We start from the raw sequence: 21,728 nt of genomic DNA, 5'->3' as shown, positions 1-21,728 counted from the left end.
AAACCTCTAGAAAAACAACATTAAGAGAACAAGAGGAAGCAATTTTTCTTTTCTGATTCTGAATAATTTGTCACTTTATACAATATTTACTAAAAAGCCGCAAGAGAATAATTTAGAACTTCCTACAGATCCCAGAACATAAAGGTCAGAAGCATGTGCTCCAGTCCTGCCTCAGCAAGGAGCACTCAGTCTGTTCAGGGAAGGATTCCTGAGGTCACAGCACAGGAACCGAAAGGCAGGGGGTTTATTCCTAGCCAGGAAAACTCCTTGCACCACCTTGGATAAGTCACTTTTCCACTCGGTGTTTCTTCCATCTGTAAATAATCGAAAGATACCTCCTAACCCCTAGCTGGGATAGTGCATCCTGTAGTACTCCCCATGAGAGAGAGATCTGGTTCTCTGTCTCCCCTGAATATTGCTGGTGTGGTGAGCAGGGATGAGAAAAGCCTTTGAGTTAAGGGAACGGGATTTGCTCAGCAGAAGTCACATACAGGACAGCTATAAGCTGTCCTACACAGGTGTCCTGTAAGCTTCAGGGCAGGGAATCTCAGCAGTAGTGCAAATCCAGGAAAAACATTTGTCAAGGAAAATAGGAAAGACTGTTCCTGTCACATATGGAGGTATCAACTCCTGGCTAGTCTATCCATGTTGAGGAAAAGTTAAAAAAAAAAAAAAAGTCAATTTTCTCCTTGGTTTTCATTCTGCAGGTATAATGGGGCCAGCTGCCTGCCAGCTCACTTGAGTTCCTCCTTGGAATGAAAGTATTGGAGAACTGGAGAGAGGAAATAGTTTCCACTCCACCCACGCTCACTGGCCCACATACTGGCATCTTCGTGGGGCTAAATAAGAAAATACCGTTCATGGAAGCAGCTCAGAAAATCCTCAGTTACCCTCTCTTAAACAAAGGAAAAGCAGGGAAGGTGTCATGATGGAAGAGCATCTTGGATACACAGCCTTCAAAGATGATTAGGGAACTGCATATTAAAACTGACCTCTCATCTTCTTCTGTTATTTTTTTATTGTAATCCAGGCAGATAACAGTGCCTGTCACAGAGGAGGTTGCATACTTTCCTGGTTCCTGATTCTTTATAATTTCCCAAGCCTTGCTTTTTTAGATTGAAATGACCAAAACTTCAGGATCTAGTGAAGGTTTATTGATTTTCTGAAAGACTTCAGCCTGAATCATTGGGGCTGTTTCCAAATAAAGGGAGGGGGGGGAAAAGGTTGTTTTGTTTATGTTCGAAAAAGATCCGGCAGCACTTGCTTTATAAAATTCCAGTACTCTCCTTTCACCCTCCTCTTTCAAAGTAGAGATGGACACATGGTATCAGGAGTTGTTTTCATATCTGGGATAGGTATTTTTCATTCTTGTGCAAATCCACCCTCATATGGTCAAATTGTAACCCTTTGGAAAACACTCGGTATACATGCAATATAACCTCCTTGGTATTAGCTGCAAACTTTCCAAGCCATCCCACTTCCACTCAGCATCCTCCATCACAGAGATGATGCAGCTCTAAGCTACTATGGGATTAAAGACCTTGGCCATGACACTTGAATTCAGAGCATGCAACATCTCATCTGCATTGCCTCTGCTTCCATGTTGTGCTCTGAAACCCTGGAAAAGGAATTTGCCTGATTCAAATACAGGGAGGATATGGACCAGTCCCGTGTAGAGCAGTTTGGGAAGTACAGGTGGAGGAAAGCAGGACCTGAATTTGTCCTACCAAGCTTCAGGCCTGACTAGTGAGAAGGCAAATAGAATGGGGCAAAAAGTCAGGTGCAAGGAAGGGAATGAAGATTAGGGATTAATGAAGACAGGTTACGAGGCAGACAAGATAACTAGAAGCTAAGTTTGAGGAGAAAGACTGCTAGAAGAGGTAGGAAGAAAGGATGTAACAGGTTGAACAGGTACCTCAAAACAAGAAGGCAGGGGAGAACTGGGGAAAATACCCAGATGCTAGGCATATTCGGTAAAGGGAATACTTACCGTGTCTCGGTGTCTCAGTACCAAAGAGACAAGACTGAAATGGAGATCAGTTGTATCCGACTACAGCACAGCCCCTTTACAACTTGAGATGGAACAAAATGTTCCCAGGCCTCCCTTAGCGTCACCTTAGTGTCAGCAAATATCTTTACCCTTTCCCCACAAATGAATGACAACTTTCCACTGCTATCAATTCCTTACCTTAAAGGAAAAAAGTCTGAAAACAGACCTCAGGATTCCAAGCAGAGCTGTGTGAAACTACATCTTTTTTCTCCTATGGTAGGGGGAAAAACAAGAATCTTGAGAATAGCAGATCTGGGACCTAAGCAAAAGATTTCTATACCTGAATTCAGTAAAGGTAGTACTTATATATGAAGTTATTCATAATCTGATGTGAGGCTATTCCTCAAGTACTACTCATATCTTTTGCATCGTAAATTGACTATCCAAATGAGTAGGTAATTTCACTGTGCCTCTTCACCTATCTGTAAAATGGGTATGATAGCATCCCCTCACCTCAGGAATATGCTGGGATAATAAATTAATTAGTGCTTGTGAACAGACAGGTGTTCAAGAGCAATAGAAAGAATCCAGGAGGAAAATTATTATGTATCCAGAATGGGTTTGAATGGTGTGTAGTAAATAAGGCATGGGAGCACACAGTGAACAAGAAGAGAAAAACAAAACTCAATAGCTGCTTATTCAGCTGAATACAGTATACTAAACCAAGCAGAAACCATGTGAAAAAAAATACCATTCAGGCATGTCATTAAAGGCTATTACACTTGTATGCAGGAGGAGTGCAAAGGAAGATTCCATAGCATACTTAGTATTTTCAACTGCAGTAAGGAGCATTTTATAATAACAAATTTCTTTACAATATTTGAGAATATGAAAAGGATGTAGCAGAAATTACAAATTATTTGACAAAATGGAGGACTCATATATTTATGACATTTTGCCCATGAGTCCTGCTATAAAAAAGCAAAGCTTGAGATCTTGCCAACTACTCTGTGCTGTAAAATATTATTATGCCAGTGGGGAAGACACAGCTTGGCAACACCTGACACTAGCCAGATGTTAAATGAACTGCAGTTAACTTATGTCCATACTACACTCATAAAAAACTTGGACCTTTGGTACCTCTGACATGCTTCTCTTCTACAATGGTGATTTCAATATGGTGGCAGATGGGAACTCACAATTTAAATGAAGCATCACTTCAAATCTGTGAATGGTCCTGAAAAAAAACAAAATGTGCATAGGGTAACGCTAGTGTCTTCTTCCCTGCTTCACTAAATGCTCTAAGTAATTTGATTTCCTCAACAGAGCACATACAATGTATTTTTTCCAGATGGGTGTTACAGAACTAACCCCGGGGGTTACAGTTCATGTTCAACTGTGCATGCTTATCAATAACACAGACTCAGGGCCCGAACCCCATCTCTGTGACACCAGTGTGAAAGTAAATTCATCAAAGTTAGTGGAGCTATACCAGCGTGATGGTCTAATCCAGTGTTTATTAAAGTCAGCCAAAGCCGATTAGAGATTTCAGTGGGCCCTAGGGCACCACCTTGAGATTGCCTCCAGTGTGTGACGGAGATATCTTTATTTCCTTAAAATTCTCAGAGCTGGGGTAGTGACTTTGCCTGAAATTTATCTCCATATAATCTCTGATCATGAGCCAAAGAATGCATTTTTGCTTAATGCACATAGAAACATGAAATGAATAATTTTATCTTTATGTTCAAAAAAGCTTGCTCCAAATACAAGTCCATCTCCTTTAAAATTTAACACATCTCTTTATTATGCTACTACTGATCCTGCTGACACAGCAGTGACACCTGTCATATCAGGAGAAACATGGCTAAGCTTGAAATATTTAGTATTGTTATAGCACATCGGAGGTACTATACAGACTATCCTATACGGACACTTTAAGGAGTAGAAAGGATGGTGATGCTCCTTTATAGTTAGGGTGCAGCTTCTTTTGAGAAGACTGGCTTCTTTTATAGCAGTTTAGAGGAAAATGAAGTTCCATTGAAACATTTCACAAAATCTGTAGCTGGTAAAATATGACACCTCATCTCTCTCTGTCTTTTTTAAGCAATAAGATCGTTTGTAAATATTCAAGTAGTAGGATTTGATCATGCATTTCTCTTTTTTAAATCTAGTTTTATATTCTTTTACTTTTATATTTTAGAAATATTTTACATTTATATGTAAGTGCATTCTTCGGTGGAATTGTACATCCCAGAGTGCGGAGCTTATTTTCTCCTAAAGTTTCATTGTCTAAATAATATTAAATATTTTAATTTTAGATTCTACCTTTCATGTTCAAATTCAGTAGTTTGTTTCTCCAGGCCACATTCAAGTGTTGTAAAATTGAAATATACAAAATCTAATATGAAGTATATAACTTAAATTTAAAATAATAAAATTTCACAAACAAAAATTTCTGTAGAAAAGGATCTAAAATTCAAAGTTAAGATGTCATAGGGCATATTAACCTTTCAAGTTTCAGTGAAGATTAGAGTTTTCATAGAACCTACCTTTCCCTGTGATTGGATCAGTCCCTCCAAATCATTAAGTAAATCTTCTATCAAGTAGAACTAAATTCACACAGATAAGCAATCCCACTGAAGTCAACAGAGATAAGAATAGAAATATTTTCCTCTTAAAAAATAAATTGAAAAAATATCCAAAAGAAACCTCACTTCATAAATAAAACATTGAGACATTGATTTTCCCCCTTGACTTGTGTGATGCTTACTATGGTGGAAATCATTGATTTACAGCAATATCTCTTTAACATGGCAATTTTTTGCTCAGACACTCCACGTAGAGCCCAATCCGTCCTTACACATTTGATTCTACCTCTTTAGCAGGATGTATAATGAAAAGCTCCAAAAATTAAAGTACCTGAATTTAACTGGGTTTTCATCTTCAGTTTTACTTAATCTTTATGTGTATACAGGTCTTTCCTAAAATAGCACAGCAGTTCATTCTGATGAGCAGTCACCAGATCAGCTAAGGAATTAACCTTCTCCAGAGGGTTGGAATAGAGCAAATATTTCAAAAATGTGTCCCTCTCTACTTGTGTGCTACCATCCTTGTCACAAATAGTAAGGACGATGTTTTCCTGGCTGCTAAGGACAATCTTTGTCGCCCCAGAGGAGGCAAACATGTAACATCCATAACAGGCTGTCCAGAAGAGGAGTAGCAGGAGAAGCAGCACTGCTGCTCCACTTATCAAGCATATGCTCCGCCAGCTCCTGGACTACATTTGCAAACAGAAAATGAGATTCCTCTGCCCTAACTCAGTCCATACTCATCACCCTAAGCTCCCCTGACAATTGACAGGCAAAACAAGACACCACCAGAGATTAGTGATGGGCACCTATCTCCAGATGAACCTCAGACGGTGCCTGTGTCTAACCTCAAGATGCCTAAAATTGGAAGACAGAAATCCTATCCTGAATGACTGGAAGAGAATCACATTGCATGCTCTGAACACCCATTTCTCTTTAATATTTTACAAATGAAGGATGACAATATCCTTCCCTTTAGAAATTTGTCCTGTAAGGACCTGGCCCTCCTCAGGAAAAATTCTTATTTCAATACATGGTTTTCCAGAGTGCTAAAAAGAGGATCAGGTCTTTTATGGACGTTATTCCTTGGGTCAGAGTAAGGGCATAAGCAAGAGAATGCAGGAGAGAACAAGGCAGGACTATGGAAGGAGAGATGAGGGTGCTACACTTTATTCTGTTGCACCACCTTCCCCAAATTACATGATGAATACAGAAAGCAGCTCCAGCAGCCTAGGCCCATCTTCAATCAAACTGCTTCTCTGAGGCAAGCACTCACCAGCACACATACCAAACACATGCACATCTCCAGTTCAAGCTCTCTGATGTGAACAGAGAATCAAAATAAAATGCTTTCTATAGGAAAAAAGAAAAAAAAAAGGAAGACCTGTGGTTTCCTTTAGCTCTTTTACATTTGAGCTGAAAGCCAAGCACTCAAAAGCCCATGTTGAAGAGGCAATCTGAGATTTCTGTCTGGACATAAGGAGACCAATATGGAGCAGGAAGGCAAGCCTCCAAGTGGCAGTAAGAAGCAATAGCTGAATTTTTGCTTTTGCTGATGAGATTGTAAAATGCAAGACAGAATCCTGTAAAACCTTCACATAAAACTGGAGAAGAGATGGGGAGGGTTGTCTGTGTAACAAATTAAAGAAGCAGCAGGAGAAACAGTAAAGGGTATAGTTGTAGAAGCAAAGAGAGGACAAGGAAAGCTGGAGGCTTTATAGGAGATGACAATGGAGAGCTTTGATTATAAAAAGTAATTATAGATATAAACAAAAGCAGATTCAGTGAAGATCAAAACAGAGAAACATGACTGAAAAGAGCATAAAAAGGAGAGAAAACTATCTGATGAATGTAAACAACTTTTCAGTGAGTGAAGAGTTACTAAAAGAGATGGAGGGTGGGGAAGGATTTTGCCCAGAGAGACAAATGGAGTCAAAGACTGTTGTTTTAAGATGAGGGGACTAAAGAATGTTTATACTGTGAAGAGTGAGAGGAAGGAGGAGAAGAAAGATACAAAGGCAAGAAATATAAAACCAAGATGAAGATGAGATTTGCTAACAATTCATTTTTAAAAAATGGATAGTTGGGCAAATAGACAATTTTTCAGATTCACTCTGAAAAAGTTCATGTTTGCCTGAAAGCTTGTTTCCATTTTTTTCCAGCTGTATCAATTGATCCAACAAAAAAATACTACCTATTTTTACTTACCTTGTATTGCCTATGTCTTTGGATTTTCAAGACTGCAACAATCAAGAGCAATCGAAATCAAGACAAAACCAGTAAGTTTAGTGATTAGTATATGAATGCAGGGTGGGAGACACCGAATTGGACACAGATCTTTTCATCAGAGGAGCGTCACAAAATGGAGTGGTTTGGACCACTTAAAGAATCACCATCAAGGGTATTAGCAAAAATGATCCAACAGAAATCCACACAAAAGCGCAACCTCACAGAATTCAATGGCAACGTTCACTCAATTAATAAATGGATGAAATGTACACAGGAAAATTAAGTTAGAATCAAACTAAAATTATGTATACAGAAACCATCAATGCAAAAGGTTAAGAGAGAAACATACAAAGGAAAATCATGTTAGAATTGATTTATCATGATTGGTACAGAGATTGGGAATGTAAAAAGGTAGGGGAGACTGTCCCATTGAGTCAGGAGGTCCAGAGAAGACCGTCCCATTGATTCAGGAGGTTCAGAGAAGACCCCCTTGCTTTCTAAACTCCTGTCAGAGTCTAGGTGCAGCTGGATCGACTCCGAGTCTCAGACTTGGTCAACAGTTTATATCTAAAGGGATTACAATAGCAGCCTGAGATACATTAACAGTTGAATGAAGTTCATGACAGTGACTTATGTATAGATTTAAAAAGCAGTATTTGTATATTTGTAATATACTTGCTATAGAATATTCAGGTTAGTACACATACATGCACAAAGACACTAAAAGATATACATGTAAGCAAGTAAAAGAGGTATGCCTGTTAAAAATTCCCCTGGAGTTCAGTGAAAATATTCACATCAAATGCTTCGGCACCTTTCTTAACGGGCGAAGAAGGGTTGAGCCTCAAGGAGCAGAGAGTATCAGCCCAAGTCTTGTCGGCTTTCGGTGACAGACCTCCAATTTTCGCAAAAAGAAAAGTTTGCGAGCTCTGAGAGGCGTCCCGCTCAGAGGGAGATGCTGGTCACAGCGCGCTGCGGTCCAGGAGAGCTCAAAAGGTCTCACTTAGTACCGCTGTTTATAGGTTCGGGAGACAATTGACTTTTGTCATCAACAAATTGCTGGGATACCAGTAGAACTGGTACCATTTCATGTGAGTTGAGATTCAGATAAGGAAGGCTCCAAGGCTGTCAGAGAATGACTTAAGATTCAGATACGGGATGCTCCAAGGCTGTCGGGAGAGGACTGAGATATGTCCCAAGGTTGTCAGGAAATGACTAATTATCCCTACTCCCATCCCCAGCGTCCGCCAGACAACAGGAGTCCTTGGTACGGTCACTGCAGCTCCTTGTCTTAGCCATGTAAGAGTTCCTGGTACAGTCAAGGGACACTTAACCACCCAACTCATCACACTCATGCCAAGGCCTAGCGAGACTTCCCGAGTTCATAAATCAGCCTGGAGAGGGGGAAGAAATGCACCACCCCAAGGAGAGAGAGGAGAGCAGAGAAGTTAGAAGTCAGAAAAGCCAAACACTTTTACGTGAAGTGGTAAAAGCAGAAGTATGCCTTTTTGTTTATAGAACTGAGAAAAATCACAGATCTGAGATCTGGCCTTCAGAAAATGATTGACTCCTTTAGGTAGATAGTCATCTCACTGTTAAGATCCAGGTTACATAACTTCCATATTGTTTTATTCAAGACCTCATACTATCAACTTTCAGAGGAAAAGTGTGTGACTTGTCCCTTCTTCAGCTGTAAAACGTGCCTGTTGCTTTGTTATAGGAAAAGGGCAAATCAATAGTGGACAGTATTTGGTCGAAACAAACCTTTTCATTTCAGCTTTTACTCCTTTGTGACGTAAATTTGGGAGTGATTTTGAACACGTAATGAACTCCAGTTGCAGTTGGTCTTGCACTATAAAACTTCAGCAGGCTGGAAGGGGGAGAGGTCTGACATTACCCAGTTACCCTCCTGCCCACGGCAGGACAAACACCACTGCTGACTGGCTGAAAACTGTTTGAAAGTTTGTAAGAAAGGTTAGATAATGACGGAGCTTTCACGGTTTCCCTGAGCAATCTGTTCCAGTCTTTAACTCTCCTAACCATTAAGAAGTTCTTTCTAATGTCTAATTTAAATCTCCCTTATTGCAGTTTAAACCCGCTATAACTTGTATCCATAATGAATGTGGTGAATAATTGATTCCCTTCCTCTTTGCTGCTACCTTCTGCACATCTGAAAACTGTATCCTTGCCTCGTCTTTCCCTTCTAGAGAGCAAACAACCCCACTTCCTTCAGTCTTTCCTTGTAGGCCATGAGGGTTTCTAACCTGTGATCATTCTTGCTTTTCTCCTCTGGGCTCTTTCCACCTGGCTCATATCTCTGTTGAAATGGGATGGCCAACATGGGACACAGTATTCTAGCAGAAGCCATACAAATGCAAGGCATGGCAGAAGAACTCTTCTGCATGTCTCACAGACAACATTTCGAAGGACATACCCCAGGCTGCAAAACAAATGAATAAATAAACAACACAAAGCAACAGTAAGATACTACTGATTTAGGTTCAGCTTGTTATTTCCTACAAGCCACGATCCCTTTCTGTTCGACTGCTGCCTCATTCTGTATGTGGGCAGCCTAAGCTCCTGTCTAAGCATAGTACTTCGCATTTTTCTTTACTGAACTGTACCCTACTTTCTTCAGGCCATTTCTCTAATTTTCAAGATCATGTTGAATTCTAAAATGCAAGTGACTTCTTCCGGTTTGCTGTAATCTACAAACTTAAAATATCAGTGAAGAGCCAGGAAAAACAATTCTTAAACTTTGGTATATCTTTCGTTAAGAAAACATCATTCATTTTAGAAACGGGAATCTCTAAGCTGTACTGCATTTTTTGCTGTGCGAGTCATTACATTTTCCACAGTGCAAAGTTCACAGCTTCTTCAAAACTTAAAAACTGTCTTAACATTTTAAGGAACCTCTTCTAGGATAAGATTTGCATATGTCAGGATTTCTCCAAGACATGTGAAAACCAAAAGAAAATGGCTATTGGCCAATAAAAATAAGTCATTGATCCACTTGCTTCCCATATGCACACTACCAATGTTTTTCAGACCCTATCATATGCATGATTGCTTATCAGAAATAGTACTAATATTCCAAGCCTTCAGTTGGATCACAAGCCAAAAGTATTTTATCAGCTACCAAAGAGCTCAGAGCTATTGGCAAGGCTTACTGTACAATCCCCATTAAGAACTGGCTCAGCAGCTCTAACCACTGAAATGAAATGCATTGTTTTATTCATTAGAAATAAAGCAGATGCAAGAGAATGAGAACAACCTCTGCTGAATAGTGTAGATCATTAAGTACACCTTAATGAACTGGTTTTAAAACTAATTTTTAAAATTCCAAAAAATGAGGGATAAAAAGTATCTTATGGACCCATCGCGCTAGTGACATTTGGAAGTGACTTGGGGAATTTTAGAGAAGTGAGTTTGGTCTGTTGGGTTCAGACATGTATCGGTTTAAAGGGCTGGCTAAGCTGCATTGCTGATAGAGGCTGAGGAGCATGTGGACTAGCCCAGTAGTGAGATTTCTAGTATTTGCTTATATTGATCCAACTCCGTCAAGAAAAAGGTAAATTCTTGTTCGAGATTGCAGTCACTTAATTAAATCAAATCTAGCTAGCTCAATGCACATCACAGCAAAAGTTCCCTGGAAGGACACAGGATTTGTGGGTAGCTCTCAGAGAAATAACCTTCCTTTGAGATGTCTATATGAATGAAGGAGATTGTGTGAGAAAGACATCTGAATATTCCTTCTCATGCTATCTTATCAATCTTCCTTTGGGCAAAAGGAAATTAAAATCTCTTTTTTTCCTACTTAAAAATCTGTCTTGTTAACAAAGAGCCAAATCCTTAAACAGATGCAAACAAGGAAAACAGAACCCAGGCAGAGAGCACAAGCATGCAAGAAGAGGGCCCTACTTTGCAGTGACTTCTGCTGGCACTTTCAAAATGCGAATCCTTTGGAAATGCCACTTGACTTCATGCAGAATGCAGTGGCAGATGACAATTACTTTTAAGATTCAGCTAGAGAAGCAGCCGCCTTTGCTTGTTTTCCACCAATTCTTTAGCATCCACACAGATTACGGGTGACGAAGGTCATTTCCTTCTTGGCCAAGAGCTAGTCAAACTCACGTCTTCCACCTCCAGAAGGGATTTTAGTCACCCAGCTCTCCTTAAAAGGCAGGGGATAGGGACGTTCTTCATCATTCTGGTGGAGGTATGGTCTTTCCATTTTCCATAACGGAAACTGGGACTCAGGGGCTAGAAACAGATCCAGGACTTTAGCCTAGTGGCTGGGGTAGTCACAGAGGAAAGATGACAATTTCATGTCAGATGTATCCTCATTTCTAAGCAGACTGCTCCCTTGGTGGTGAAAAACTTCAACAAGAAGGGCAGAGCTGACTCATTCCCCATGTCATAAGAGCTGCCAGTTATGGCAGTCCCCCGGCCAACCTCAGCCTGAATACCCACAGGATGGGAAGGTGCCCGATTCCAGCTCTATCAGACCCTGAGCTGTTCCCAGTGGGTTTCAAAGGGGTGAGGTACCAAAACCCAGAAAACACAGCAGTAAGACCCTGTGCTCAGGTTCCCCCGTCGGTCAGCTTGAAGCAGCTCCTAGTTTGACATGTCAGCAGTCGTGAGCCTCGTGGCAAACGTCTCCTCTTTCCTTGTACGTCTTGCAGGGTTGTTCAGGATCTCGCCCCCAGAAACGGAGGACAGCACAGCCGAGTCCGAAGGACTTGCACCCCTTTGGGGATCCTGATCTGAGTGCGGTGCTGCGTTACTCAACCTTTCAGCCATATGGGACACATCGCCAACCATCTTCGGGCAGGCTTGCACCACCAAGCACGAGGTCACCTTCAGCGGCCTTACCTCTGACCCCCTGCCAGGGAGCAGGGCAAGCAGATCTGATCTTAGCCCTGTGATGAGAAAAGACGGGTTAAGAGATGACCGTCATCAGGCCAGGCTTCTCTCCCACCCCTCACGTTGCCCACTGCTGTCCGGCCTGTGGCACCGGCGCAGCCCTGGCCCCACGGTGGGCCTGTCACAGCCCCACCACAGAGCCCGGGAGACCCGGTTCTGCTGGGTCCGGTGGGTTGCCGGGGCGGGAGGGAGGCTGCTGGTCCCGTCGGTGAAAGGAACGCTCCCGCCCGCCCGCCGAGCCGGCAGCCCCGCCGCGGGCAGCCCTGCTCCTGCCGGCCGCGGCTGCGCACGTCAGGGAGGGACCCGTCATGACAGGAAAGTTTCCCACCACTCACCATGCCCACCCGGCATATAAATAGGGGACGCCGGGGCAACGCCGGCCCATCCCAGCCGGGCAGCGGGCTCCGCGGCGTTATGGCCCTCGCCCGGGCGGCGGGGCGAGCAGGTGAGGGCGGAGGGCGAGGGGGCGGAGCGGGCCGGGCCGGGCGACCACCCACCCCGCCCCCGCCGACGCCGAGCTCTCCACAGGTGCCTCCGCGGGGCTGGCGTTGCTGTTGTTGCTGGTCTGCGCCCCGGGAGACGCCGGTTGCCGCCTCCTGACCGTGGCCGATCTCTTCGACCGGGTGATCCGGCACTCGGGCAGGATCCACAGCCTCTCCACAGCGCTCTACGCCGAGCTGGTGAGGGCCGGGCCGGCCCCGCCGCCCGCGGAACGGGTTCCCGCCGCCCGGGGAGCGGCCACCGGGGGCGGGATGGGACGGGGGACGGGGACGGGTTGCTCTCGGTGTCTCCTCAGGTTTTCTTCCCTCATAGGAAAAACGCTTTCCTCCCCGTGACAACGAGCTGGGGAAGCCCGCTCGGAAGTGCCACACGTCGGGGATGCTGACCCCCAACGGCAAAGAATATGCCCAAAAAATCCCGGTAAGGCGGGCGGGGGGGGGGGGGGACACGACACGGCGGGTCCCCGCGGGTCACACGGCCTCCGTTCTCCCCCCTGAGGAAAGGGGAAAATACCCGCCCTGTCCCGTCCCGTCAGAGCCCCCAGATGTCTCAGCCATGGGGCTGCAGTGGTCCCTCACCCCGGTTGGGCAGATGGGCAGAGAGGTTCTTCTGCCTCCGGTGCTTCATCAACAGTTTGGGTTGAAGAAGCTGCTAAGTGTTGACCCCAAACAGGTGCACATCACGGAGGTATTGCATCCAAATTGTTGGTTCGTTGCGTTTTAAAGGTGTATATGGTTACATATGCTCAGATCACAGTAAGGGTATTGCAGTAGTACTTTGTCCAAATGACTGACAGACATCCCTCCCTTTGGTTTTGTTGTGGCAATCTCTGTGGGACACAAATTTAGAAAACTGTGTGTGACAGACAAGTTAAATTAATCAGTGTCCCTGCAAAGTACAAAAAGCAATCGGGAGAAAAGTAACAGTCATTATCTCTGAATCGGTAGTTAGGTAGAGGGAAAAGAACAGCAAATTGTTTTAGATAGATGTAATGGCAAAGAGAAAAAAATCATTATTAGTTTAGAGAAGAGCAGGAAGAGTTTCTTTAGACAGACAAAAAGCAGACTGTAATGTTGAGGATACAGCAGCGGAAGAAACTTTTGCCTCAGGGAGGAGACGGATGGAGACGAATATTAATGTTTTGCTCTTTGGTTGTGCTGGAGTGAGGAGCTTCCCCCAAGGCGTTTAGAAGCTCCCCTAGAAGGGCAATGGGAAATGAGGTCCTACCTGCTTTAGGAAACTTTAACCAGTCAACCTCATTTCTGAACTTACATCGCAAGAGAGGTCTTATGGCCATTGAGTTTCTGTTAGAGAAGCAACTGTCCTGACGACCAGGCACCTTCTGGGAAGCGTGTCTGCAGCCAACCTCTAACCGACACAGCGATAGCCATGGCAGGTGTGAGGAAACACCCGTGCTTCCATACCAGCAAACAGATGTCTAGATGAGGATTCCTGGGCTCTTGAGACACCTAGGAGTTCCTGATAACTTTTTTTTTAGTACCAAGTAAGTTTGACAGGAATGCCACCATTTTGCTAATGCTGTATGCACAGTTTTAGGTATTACAGAGCTTAGGAGTCTAAGCAAGCTGAAAACAAGACAAATAAATACAGCTTTCAGGTGCTGCTTATACATAAGCAAATAACCAGAGGCAGAGTGGCCCTCAAGTTCTGAATGTTTGAAAGCTACTGAATTGCAGGTGTAAATCTTAATCCCACTGAGATTTCACAGTGAGACTGTCTAACAGTGTTCATATGACCTGCTGCAAACTAACAGAGAAATTCTTTACTGTTTTAATTTATCAGAGAGAAGAACTCACTCACTTGATACTGAAACTTTTGCAAGCCTGGAAAGAACCACTTTCCCACTTCAACCAGCATATTGAGCACCATCAAGAGCTACCTGATGACAGCCTTAGCAAAGCCAAGCAAATCAGTAATATGGTACATGAACTGAAGGCTGGAGTTGAGAAAGTAACAGAAAAGGCAAGATTTTCGATGTAGCTTTTATTTGTACTAGTCATGTGGTGTGAGTGACTTTGCGGGGGGCCGTGCTTGCTCTCACTTGGGCTATAGCCTTAATGCCAACAGAGGCTCTGATCCAGCAATGCTGGACTTCATTACAGATACAGGAATTTTTCAGTCAAAGGATGTGACTTAGTTTACGGATTGGCAGATAGGTAGATGCCATTATATATGTCTGTATGTGTAGAGCAATATTTTATTAATACAAAATTTATGAAGGAAAGACACAAGTACAAAGACTAGAGCCATTTACAGCTTCACATGCGAGCCAGTAATGGCTCGACTTTTCTAGGGCAGTAGAGGAGATGTGGGTAGACTGTGACAAATACTTAATTATTGTTTTCAGCTTTATTTGGATTTACATTCTAAGTAATTCAAGTATCACTGCTGTCTGCTGCAAAGAGCTTCTTCCTAAGGCAACGATTTTATGCTGGGATAAGCTCCTCAAGACAACACTGGCATTGCTTAAGTCAGATGCCAGTCACAAAACAATTTCAAAACTCCATTCCAAATTCTGGCAGATCATATATAAATTATTGGATGTAATTTTTGTTATTTCCATTTCTGTCTTCTCATTACTAGCTAGAAGTCCTGATCTTTGTATTTCTTGTGCATTCATATCTAAACTTATTTGTAGTTTTGGCTAAACAAGTGTGGGCTGTATGTCCATTCTCTGGAATGGCTATGCTGCCAAAGTGTCTGTTTCACTAAGAAGTTAATAATAAACTAGTATCTTGCACTAGTAGATCACCTTTTATCTTTATGAATGCAGGCAGGGAATACAAGTTTTAAAATAAGCAGCTTATCACTAGAAAAGGAGGAATTGTACCCTGCTCTAAAATGCAGCCCTGATTAGGGTGACTCAGAGTTACAAATGGAAAGTCCATCTTCCAAGTGCAGCCATGGTTCTGGCTTAATGGCCTTAAAGTTCGGCGGTACTCAACCTCAAAGCTTGACCTTCGTTTGCTTCATTCTGTAACTGAAGCAATCCATCAAACTCTAAACTAGCTACACACTTCTGGTATATTTACCTGATTTTATTTTTCTAAAACACCTTTGAAGGAATTACTAAGAAGGAAAGCTTTGAAGTTTTGACCTCTGTACTATGGACATACCACAAGGTAGAAATATAATTAAAAAAATGAAGCAAACAATGCAAATGCATTCCAATATCTTGCAGCTGTGTTTTTCTGTAAGGCATTAATTCTAAGCTTGGTTCTGTTGTGAAGCTGCTACTCTGAGAGGTGATAAGTCTGCAGAGTTCACCAGGTTAAACAGCACCAGTGAATGCTCACATTACAAGCTTCCCTTTACAAAACTCATTAAAATAAATGGCTAAAAAATCTGAAGACTGATTTGCTATATTATTTCAAGAGGAAATAACAATTACCAAACAGGGGATCCTCAACTTAAACTCAGATGGAGTTATACCCCGGTATTCTTGCATTACTAGTATATCAGATCATTTCAGGCTAGTCTAAAGGTTGTATCAATACCGTTAAGATAAAAAGACAATGTTATTCTATGTAAGGAGCTTTACATGTATCTTCAATAAGGACATAAACGGTCTGGAGCCGAACAGCCCAACATAGTGATGCCCCAGTTGACTTCTGCACTAGTATTTTAAAGACTTGTTGTATGTGTAGTTATGAGTTGTACTTCTTTTCCTGTTTTCAATACAGATGCAGTCTATGGGGATCATCAGCAATTCATTAAATGGAATGGCATCATCTGAAGCCACTGGTTTATCAATTAGTAATGAAGCAAACATGATGAGTGACTCTGACTTTATTCACTGTTTCAGGAGAGATTCCAATAAAGTACAAAGCTACTTAAAAATTCTTAAATGTAGGATTATGCCAGAAAATAGTTGTTGAGTTGTAATCTCTTGACAGGTAGTCTTTAGCATGTTGTTTATAAAGATGAAAAATTAGAATATATAAATTATAACATTTACAGTAATTGTAATAGGAAAGCCGTTTTGAAATTCTTTGGCAGCTACTTGACACAGTTGACCTATGCAGATGAAATATTAAATAAAGCATCATGTGTGTATGTGTGTTAATGCACCAGATAAAAAGGAGTACTCTAGCAGTAGATAAATAAATGTCCTTGCACATTACACTGTGACAGACTATATTATAGCTGATTCACACAGTTTAGATATATACATAGTTGAAAGTGGAATCCAGTTTGTTAAACCTTGGTACAAATACATCTATATACTATCAATAAAGTATATTTTTATGTAAAAAAAAAAAAAAGTTTCCCCCCATTTCTACATACATACATACCTGCAGAATATTGCTTAACACTGAAGAGTGGTATTGCTGTCAATCAGTTCATGTAACTGCAAGGCCCCTGGCAGACTTCTATGTTCACATCACACTTCCTACTAATTTCTATGGGCCTTCATGTGTGCCCCATAAGACCTAGTTCCTAGCACTTCTATTCATTTTGAATGCTCTCTTATACCTGTAATAGCTTCACTGATTTCAGTGGAAACTCCTAAAGGAAAAGTCTCTATATGAAAGGTAAGTCAGAATTCTGGTCCAAATACCATTTCAGTCTGAGGGCTGAGCTTGGCTGATGTAGCAATAAGCCTCTTCCCCATAACACATACTGGCACAGGGCTTGGGTTTTACAGTAATAATGACAAACTCCATAGCAAATAAAAACCCGAAAGCTGTCAGATATCTTATAGCGATCACATTTTCCTAGCAGTGGGGAGGTGCTGATGGCTGTTTATAGAACAAAACATCTTTGCATTCAGATCCTAAATGAGCCATTTGAACAGACATAATCCACATGGATTTATTTTTAATATTCTTGACTATTTCATCCCTGAATGCTCTTTTCTGGCCTCCCCTGATCTTGATGGTTGTTGATGGTAGCTGGAGCTCGGGCTGGCAAGAATGGAGAGTAAAATGCTGATGATTATTTAATAATGATACTGGATTAGGGCTTGAGAAACTCGGCCGGAAAACATTTCAAAGAAACATTTATGCAGAACAGAGGAACAACCTTTTCAGTTACATCTCTGTAATTACCGATATCCTCAGATATCTACTATCTAGTAGACAGCTGATGTACTTTCTCAACTAGAGGCTGTGAGTGTTCACAACTCGCATCTGGTCCCTGTCGTGGCAGGTGTGGTAGAAATGCAAGGGGTTATATAGCGCCCGCCCTGAAGAAGTTAGTAGCTGCAATTCTTTAAGCAGTAAGATACTAGAAACACATAATGAAATAGCAGCATTCACGTGCAAATTTTGAAGAAATTCTGGAAACAAAACACAGCTCCAAAGATAGTGAAGGAAGGCTCCTCCGGGCAAACAGACAGAACCAGAGAAGGATGCCCGCTCTTCCTGCATCTATGCGCGATTGCTGAAGATGTAACAGCAATTAATAGTTACAGCATTTTTCCCACAGAAGCGAAAGGTGACAGACACGGGAGGGGTTACCGAGCCAAACGAGGCTGAGGGAAGGAAACTCCCTCCGGGACCGGACCGGCAGTGTCCCCGTCCCGTCCCGTCCCGTCCCGTCCCGTCCCGCTCCCCGGGGCCCCGCGGCCGGGGCTGACGCGCTGTGCCCCCGCGCTGCCACAAGGGGGCGCCGCAGTGCCCGTGCCCCGCGGGCGGGGCCGGTGGCGCTCAGCGCGAGTTGCGAGGTGACTCGGAAATCAACCCGAATGGCTACTAGGAATTTGCGCAGCTGGGATGACACACCAGGGGTTGTGGCTGAGGGTAAGCTGGAGAGCATGTTGCAAATGGAGCAGATCGTAAAAATAGTTCTCGTCTCCTTCAAAGAGCAAAACCCTGGGGATGTTTTGCTGTGGAGAAATGTGAAAATAGAGAAAATGAGGAAGCGGGTGCCACAGGAGGAACAACAATGCACCGAAGTATAATCCACAGTCATTCATACTCGTTAGCGTTATATTTCAAGATTTGCCTTTGGCTGAAGCGAGGCGCGTTGGCAGAACAAAAACCTTCCTATATTGCCAACATCGCCTTGCTTCCTCTTTTGATTGAGAAAACAACTGAGCGGTGGGCTGAAAAGGGCATGTTTTTTTCTCTGTGGCCACCGATGCCTCAAACAGAAACACCAGTGATGGTTGCTTTTTACACAGGGGAATACTTCATCTCCTACACGATTTCTCCTCAAGACAGCAGCGCAACTAGTTATTTGAAAATGTAAAATTGTGCACTACAATCAAATGCTTTGGAGTTTGAGAATGCATCATTTGCACCTGAGAATATTAACTTAAAAGAAACAACTTCGCAAATTAATGGAAAAATCAGAAATTCAGGATTGGCTTCCAGTTAAGTGCTGAGCTCACGTGCAACAATCTGTAGCAACGTATGTTATAAGTAAGTCATGGTATAATTTCCCTTTGTGGAACAACCTGTCTCCATTAACTTCGCTTGTCAGCCAAATAAACTTAAGAATTAAAAATATCTCCATTGGTCTTCAGACCTTATTCCATGAAACATTGCAGGATAACCCTAGAATATTGACATTTTTGTATAGTCCAATTCATTTTTTCAGTTATTAGCCGTTGCTTCTGTATGTTAGACATTTCCTCATCGTTAACTTTTCCATTTTTTCAGAATGAAGGATGACAGAGACACTCTCAGTGACTGAAAATTCATTTTGTTCCTTTCATAATGTGCTAAATGGTTTTCACAGTGTATCTTAAATTTAGACTGAATCTGGTATGTGCTGATGTTTGCATGCTAGATTAAGTGACAGATGTCACTTGTAGTTTAACTCTTATCTAAAACCATATCATAGCAAAGCAGAAACAAACGGAAACAGTCTCCTTTGAACGATACGCATTAACATTCAGCTACGCCGTATTACATTCAAATGTTGACATGCAAAGAAAAAACTACTTGGAATAACTTAAGAATTCCTCAAGGGTTGGATGTTTATAAAAGGCGAAATTTCTGTGCTTTTGGGTGAGTACTGGAGGATCACTGTTGAGGTGGTGTTGCCTTGTGACATCCCTGTCCACCATGCCCAGCTTCATTGCTGAGAATTACAACCAGTATCTATGGGAACACAAGGAGTGGAAGTTGCCGTTTTCTGGCCATTAATTTAGGTGCAAGCCCGCACGGGGAGCATCTCAGATCCTCGGTTTATCTTACACAGCAGCAGTCGTCAGGCACATAACTTAGAAACACGGTCATTAAAGACTTCTCCAGTCAATGGCAATTCTGTCCACTGCGAACCTCTGTCTGCAGGGGCTTTTTGGTCTCCCCACGGTCCAAAGCCAATTCTCAAGTTAATTGGACCCTAATTCCTCTCCGGTCCTTTCTTAAGGCACTGAATTTACAGCTAACTTTCTTGAAATTGGTTTGTCTTTCCTTCTGGTTTGTGAAAATCAGCAACAGTCTTGCTGGTAGAGGGTGCTGAAGCATGTGAATGTACTTAATTTATGTCAGTCTTTCGACTGTGGACCATATATTCGTCAGAGGAGCTGTGCAGCTACAGTGATGGCAACTGGTATTTAAAACCCAGTACTAGTAAATCACAGCGCATAAAACAAATCTGATATATTACTGCAGCTCAGGAGTGACATTTGACCGCTGTACTATTGCTCTGACACTGAAGTTAGTAATGCGGTTTTGTGTCTTAAAGCAGTCCTGTTCTCCTCAGCAGATCAAAACAATTAATTCCTGTTTGGCAAAGAATCAATAAAAACAAGAGAACTTTTAGAAAATTATTTCATACTGTAAATCTGTACAACCAAAGTGTAAGCGCTGACACAGGTGTGGTCAGCAAATCCAGCTTTTAGCAATGTTGTATGAGGTCCGTGGAGGAGCTAGCTGGCCTCTCACGTTCACAGTCTCACAGTTGTTTTACACGCAATAAAACATGACTGTGGCTGTGCCTGATGTAGACTTGCATAATCTGTACCATTTGTGATACTTTTTAAAAGACTGAGAGCCAGACCTCGAAAAGGAAATCAGCACCTTCTTATTAGGTATCAGAGAAGATCCTTTGAGTGCCTGACCTTAAGAACAGACTTTCAGGATCCGCATTCAGAGCTGTCTGGGGGATCTCCCATAGGTGGGGCGAGAAAAGCCTCTCCTGTTCCCGAGGCTGCCCAGCTGGGCAGCAAGATCCCTCTGTCAGCAGCACAGCCGGAGGGCATGGGAGTCTGCACCTCGGGTAACAAAGCAAGTACTGAGTCTCAGCCCTTTTTCCCTTTCCCTGTCATATTCTGTATTACATTAGCATTGGTAAGTTGCCAGACTAAACAGAGAGGTGCCCAGCCAGTATAAGTATCTGCTTTGTTTGTGGCCTCTGAAGAGCTGGGTTTTTTTAACTGTGGCTCGCAATTTGAGGTACCTGAACTCTGCCCAGCCCCAGGACCTCAACAAACGTCCTTCATAAAACTCTACAGCCTGGAACTATAGTCTCAAAATGCCACACATAGGAAATACCTCAGATACCCTACAACCATGCTGCAAGGTCATCCAGTAGGTCATATCTTTGAAGTCAGAGTAGTACGTTACAGGTTTTAACTGTGAGGTGCCACCGGTATCTATCACATCACTCCATAATACCAGATGCATTCTACACCTTACACCTCTGCAATGTGCCTGTTACGAAGCATTTCAAACACCCGCTGCGGATTTTGCGTATAATTTGTGCTCTCTTTGTTCTTTTATAACTAGTGTGTGTGTATTACTTGAAGAAAATCAATACTTATTACTTGATCCTTGACACAGAAAAGACTGGCACTGTAACTGTATCGTATTTTTGTATTCATACTGGGTGCTGTTTCTCATTTACCAAGTTTTCACAGTACGGACTGAAGGGAAACTTCTCCTTTAAATAGCTCAAAATGAGAGGAATCAAGGTTTTATGTGTCATGGGCCTAAACCCATTTTGACTAATTGAATCAGACTATTTTAGGTATCATTCAAAATTCACATGTATACTTTTAGCATTTTTAAGAAAGCTTGATCAGCATTTTCAAGTAAAGAATGTTTTATCTGGCATACCGAAACTTTATTCTAGCTGTGGAAGAATAATAGCGGTAGGAGGTGTTAAGAGATTTGGAGGGCCTTGAAATGGCCTAAGTTTTAATAGGCTACAGTGAAACTAGAACTTGCCCAATTTAAAACACATATAACATTGTAACTGTGAAACCAATTCTGTACCAGCCTTGCTTGATCTTTACCTCGGTGAGACATGCTTCAGATGTGTTCTGTTTAGCACTTCAGAGTTTTGACAGCAGTTCACATTCAGTGCTTGCAACACCATCAACTGAAAGAATTTCCCAGCGAGCACTCTGAATCCCATCTCCCCTCTCCAGAAGTGTTGCTTCTAACACTGATGCTCAACTGACTTGCAGTAAAAGAATATGAGCAGCTGTAAAGGCTCCCTTTCCCCGAAAGGTGAGAGGGAAAAATCCCAATCACCCTCACCATACACTGATTTCCTCCAAAATGGGAAGCACT

The 21,728-nt window shown here is 42.4% G+C and overlaps 1 protein-coding gene across 1 annotated transcript; it reads left to right on the top strand.

Moving 5' to 3' along the window:
• Positions 1 to 12,085: 12,085 nt before the first annotated feature.
• Positions 12,086 to 16,457, top strand: LOC128143181 (prolactin-like). Its single transcript, XM_052790165.1, has 5 exons — positions 12,086 to 12,178; positions 12,262 to 12,413; positions 12,547 to 12,654; positions 14,038 to 14,217; positions 15,939 to 16,457. Exons 1-5 carry the CDS (start codon positions 12,148 to 12,150, stop codon positions 16,131 to 16,133), a joined length of 666 nt encoding a protein of 221 aa, XP_052646125.1. The 5' UTR covers positions 12,086 to 12,147; the 3' UTR covers positions 16,134 to 16,457.
• The last annotated feature ends 5,271 nt before the right edge of the window (positions 16,458 to 21,728 follow it).

The sequence above is a fragment of the Harpia harpyja genome, chromosome 6 (genome assembly GCF_026419915.1).
Source record: "Harpia harpyja isolate bHarHar1 chromosome 6, bHarHar1 primary haplotype, whole genome shotgun sequence".
NCBI lineage: Eukaryota > Metazoa > Chordata > Aves > Accipitriformes > Accipitridae > Harpia > Harpia harpyja.
Note: the sequence above shows the minus strand (reverse complement) of the source record. Positions and strands in the feature narration are given on the sequence as shown.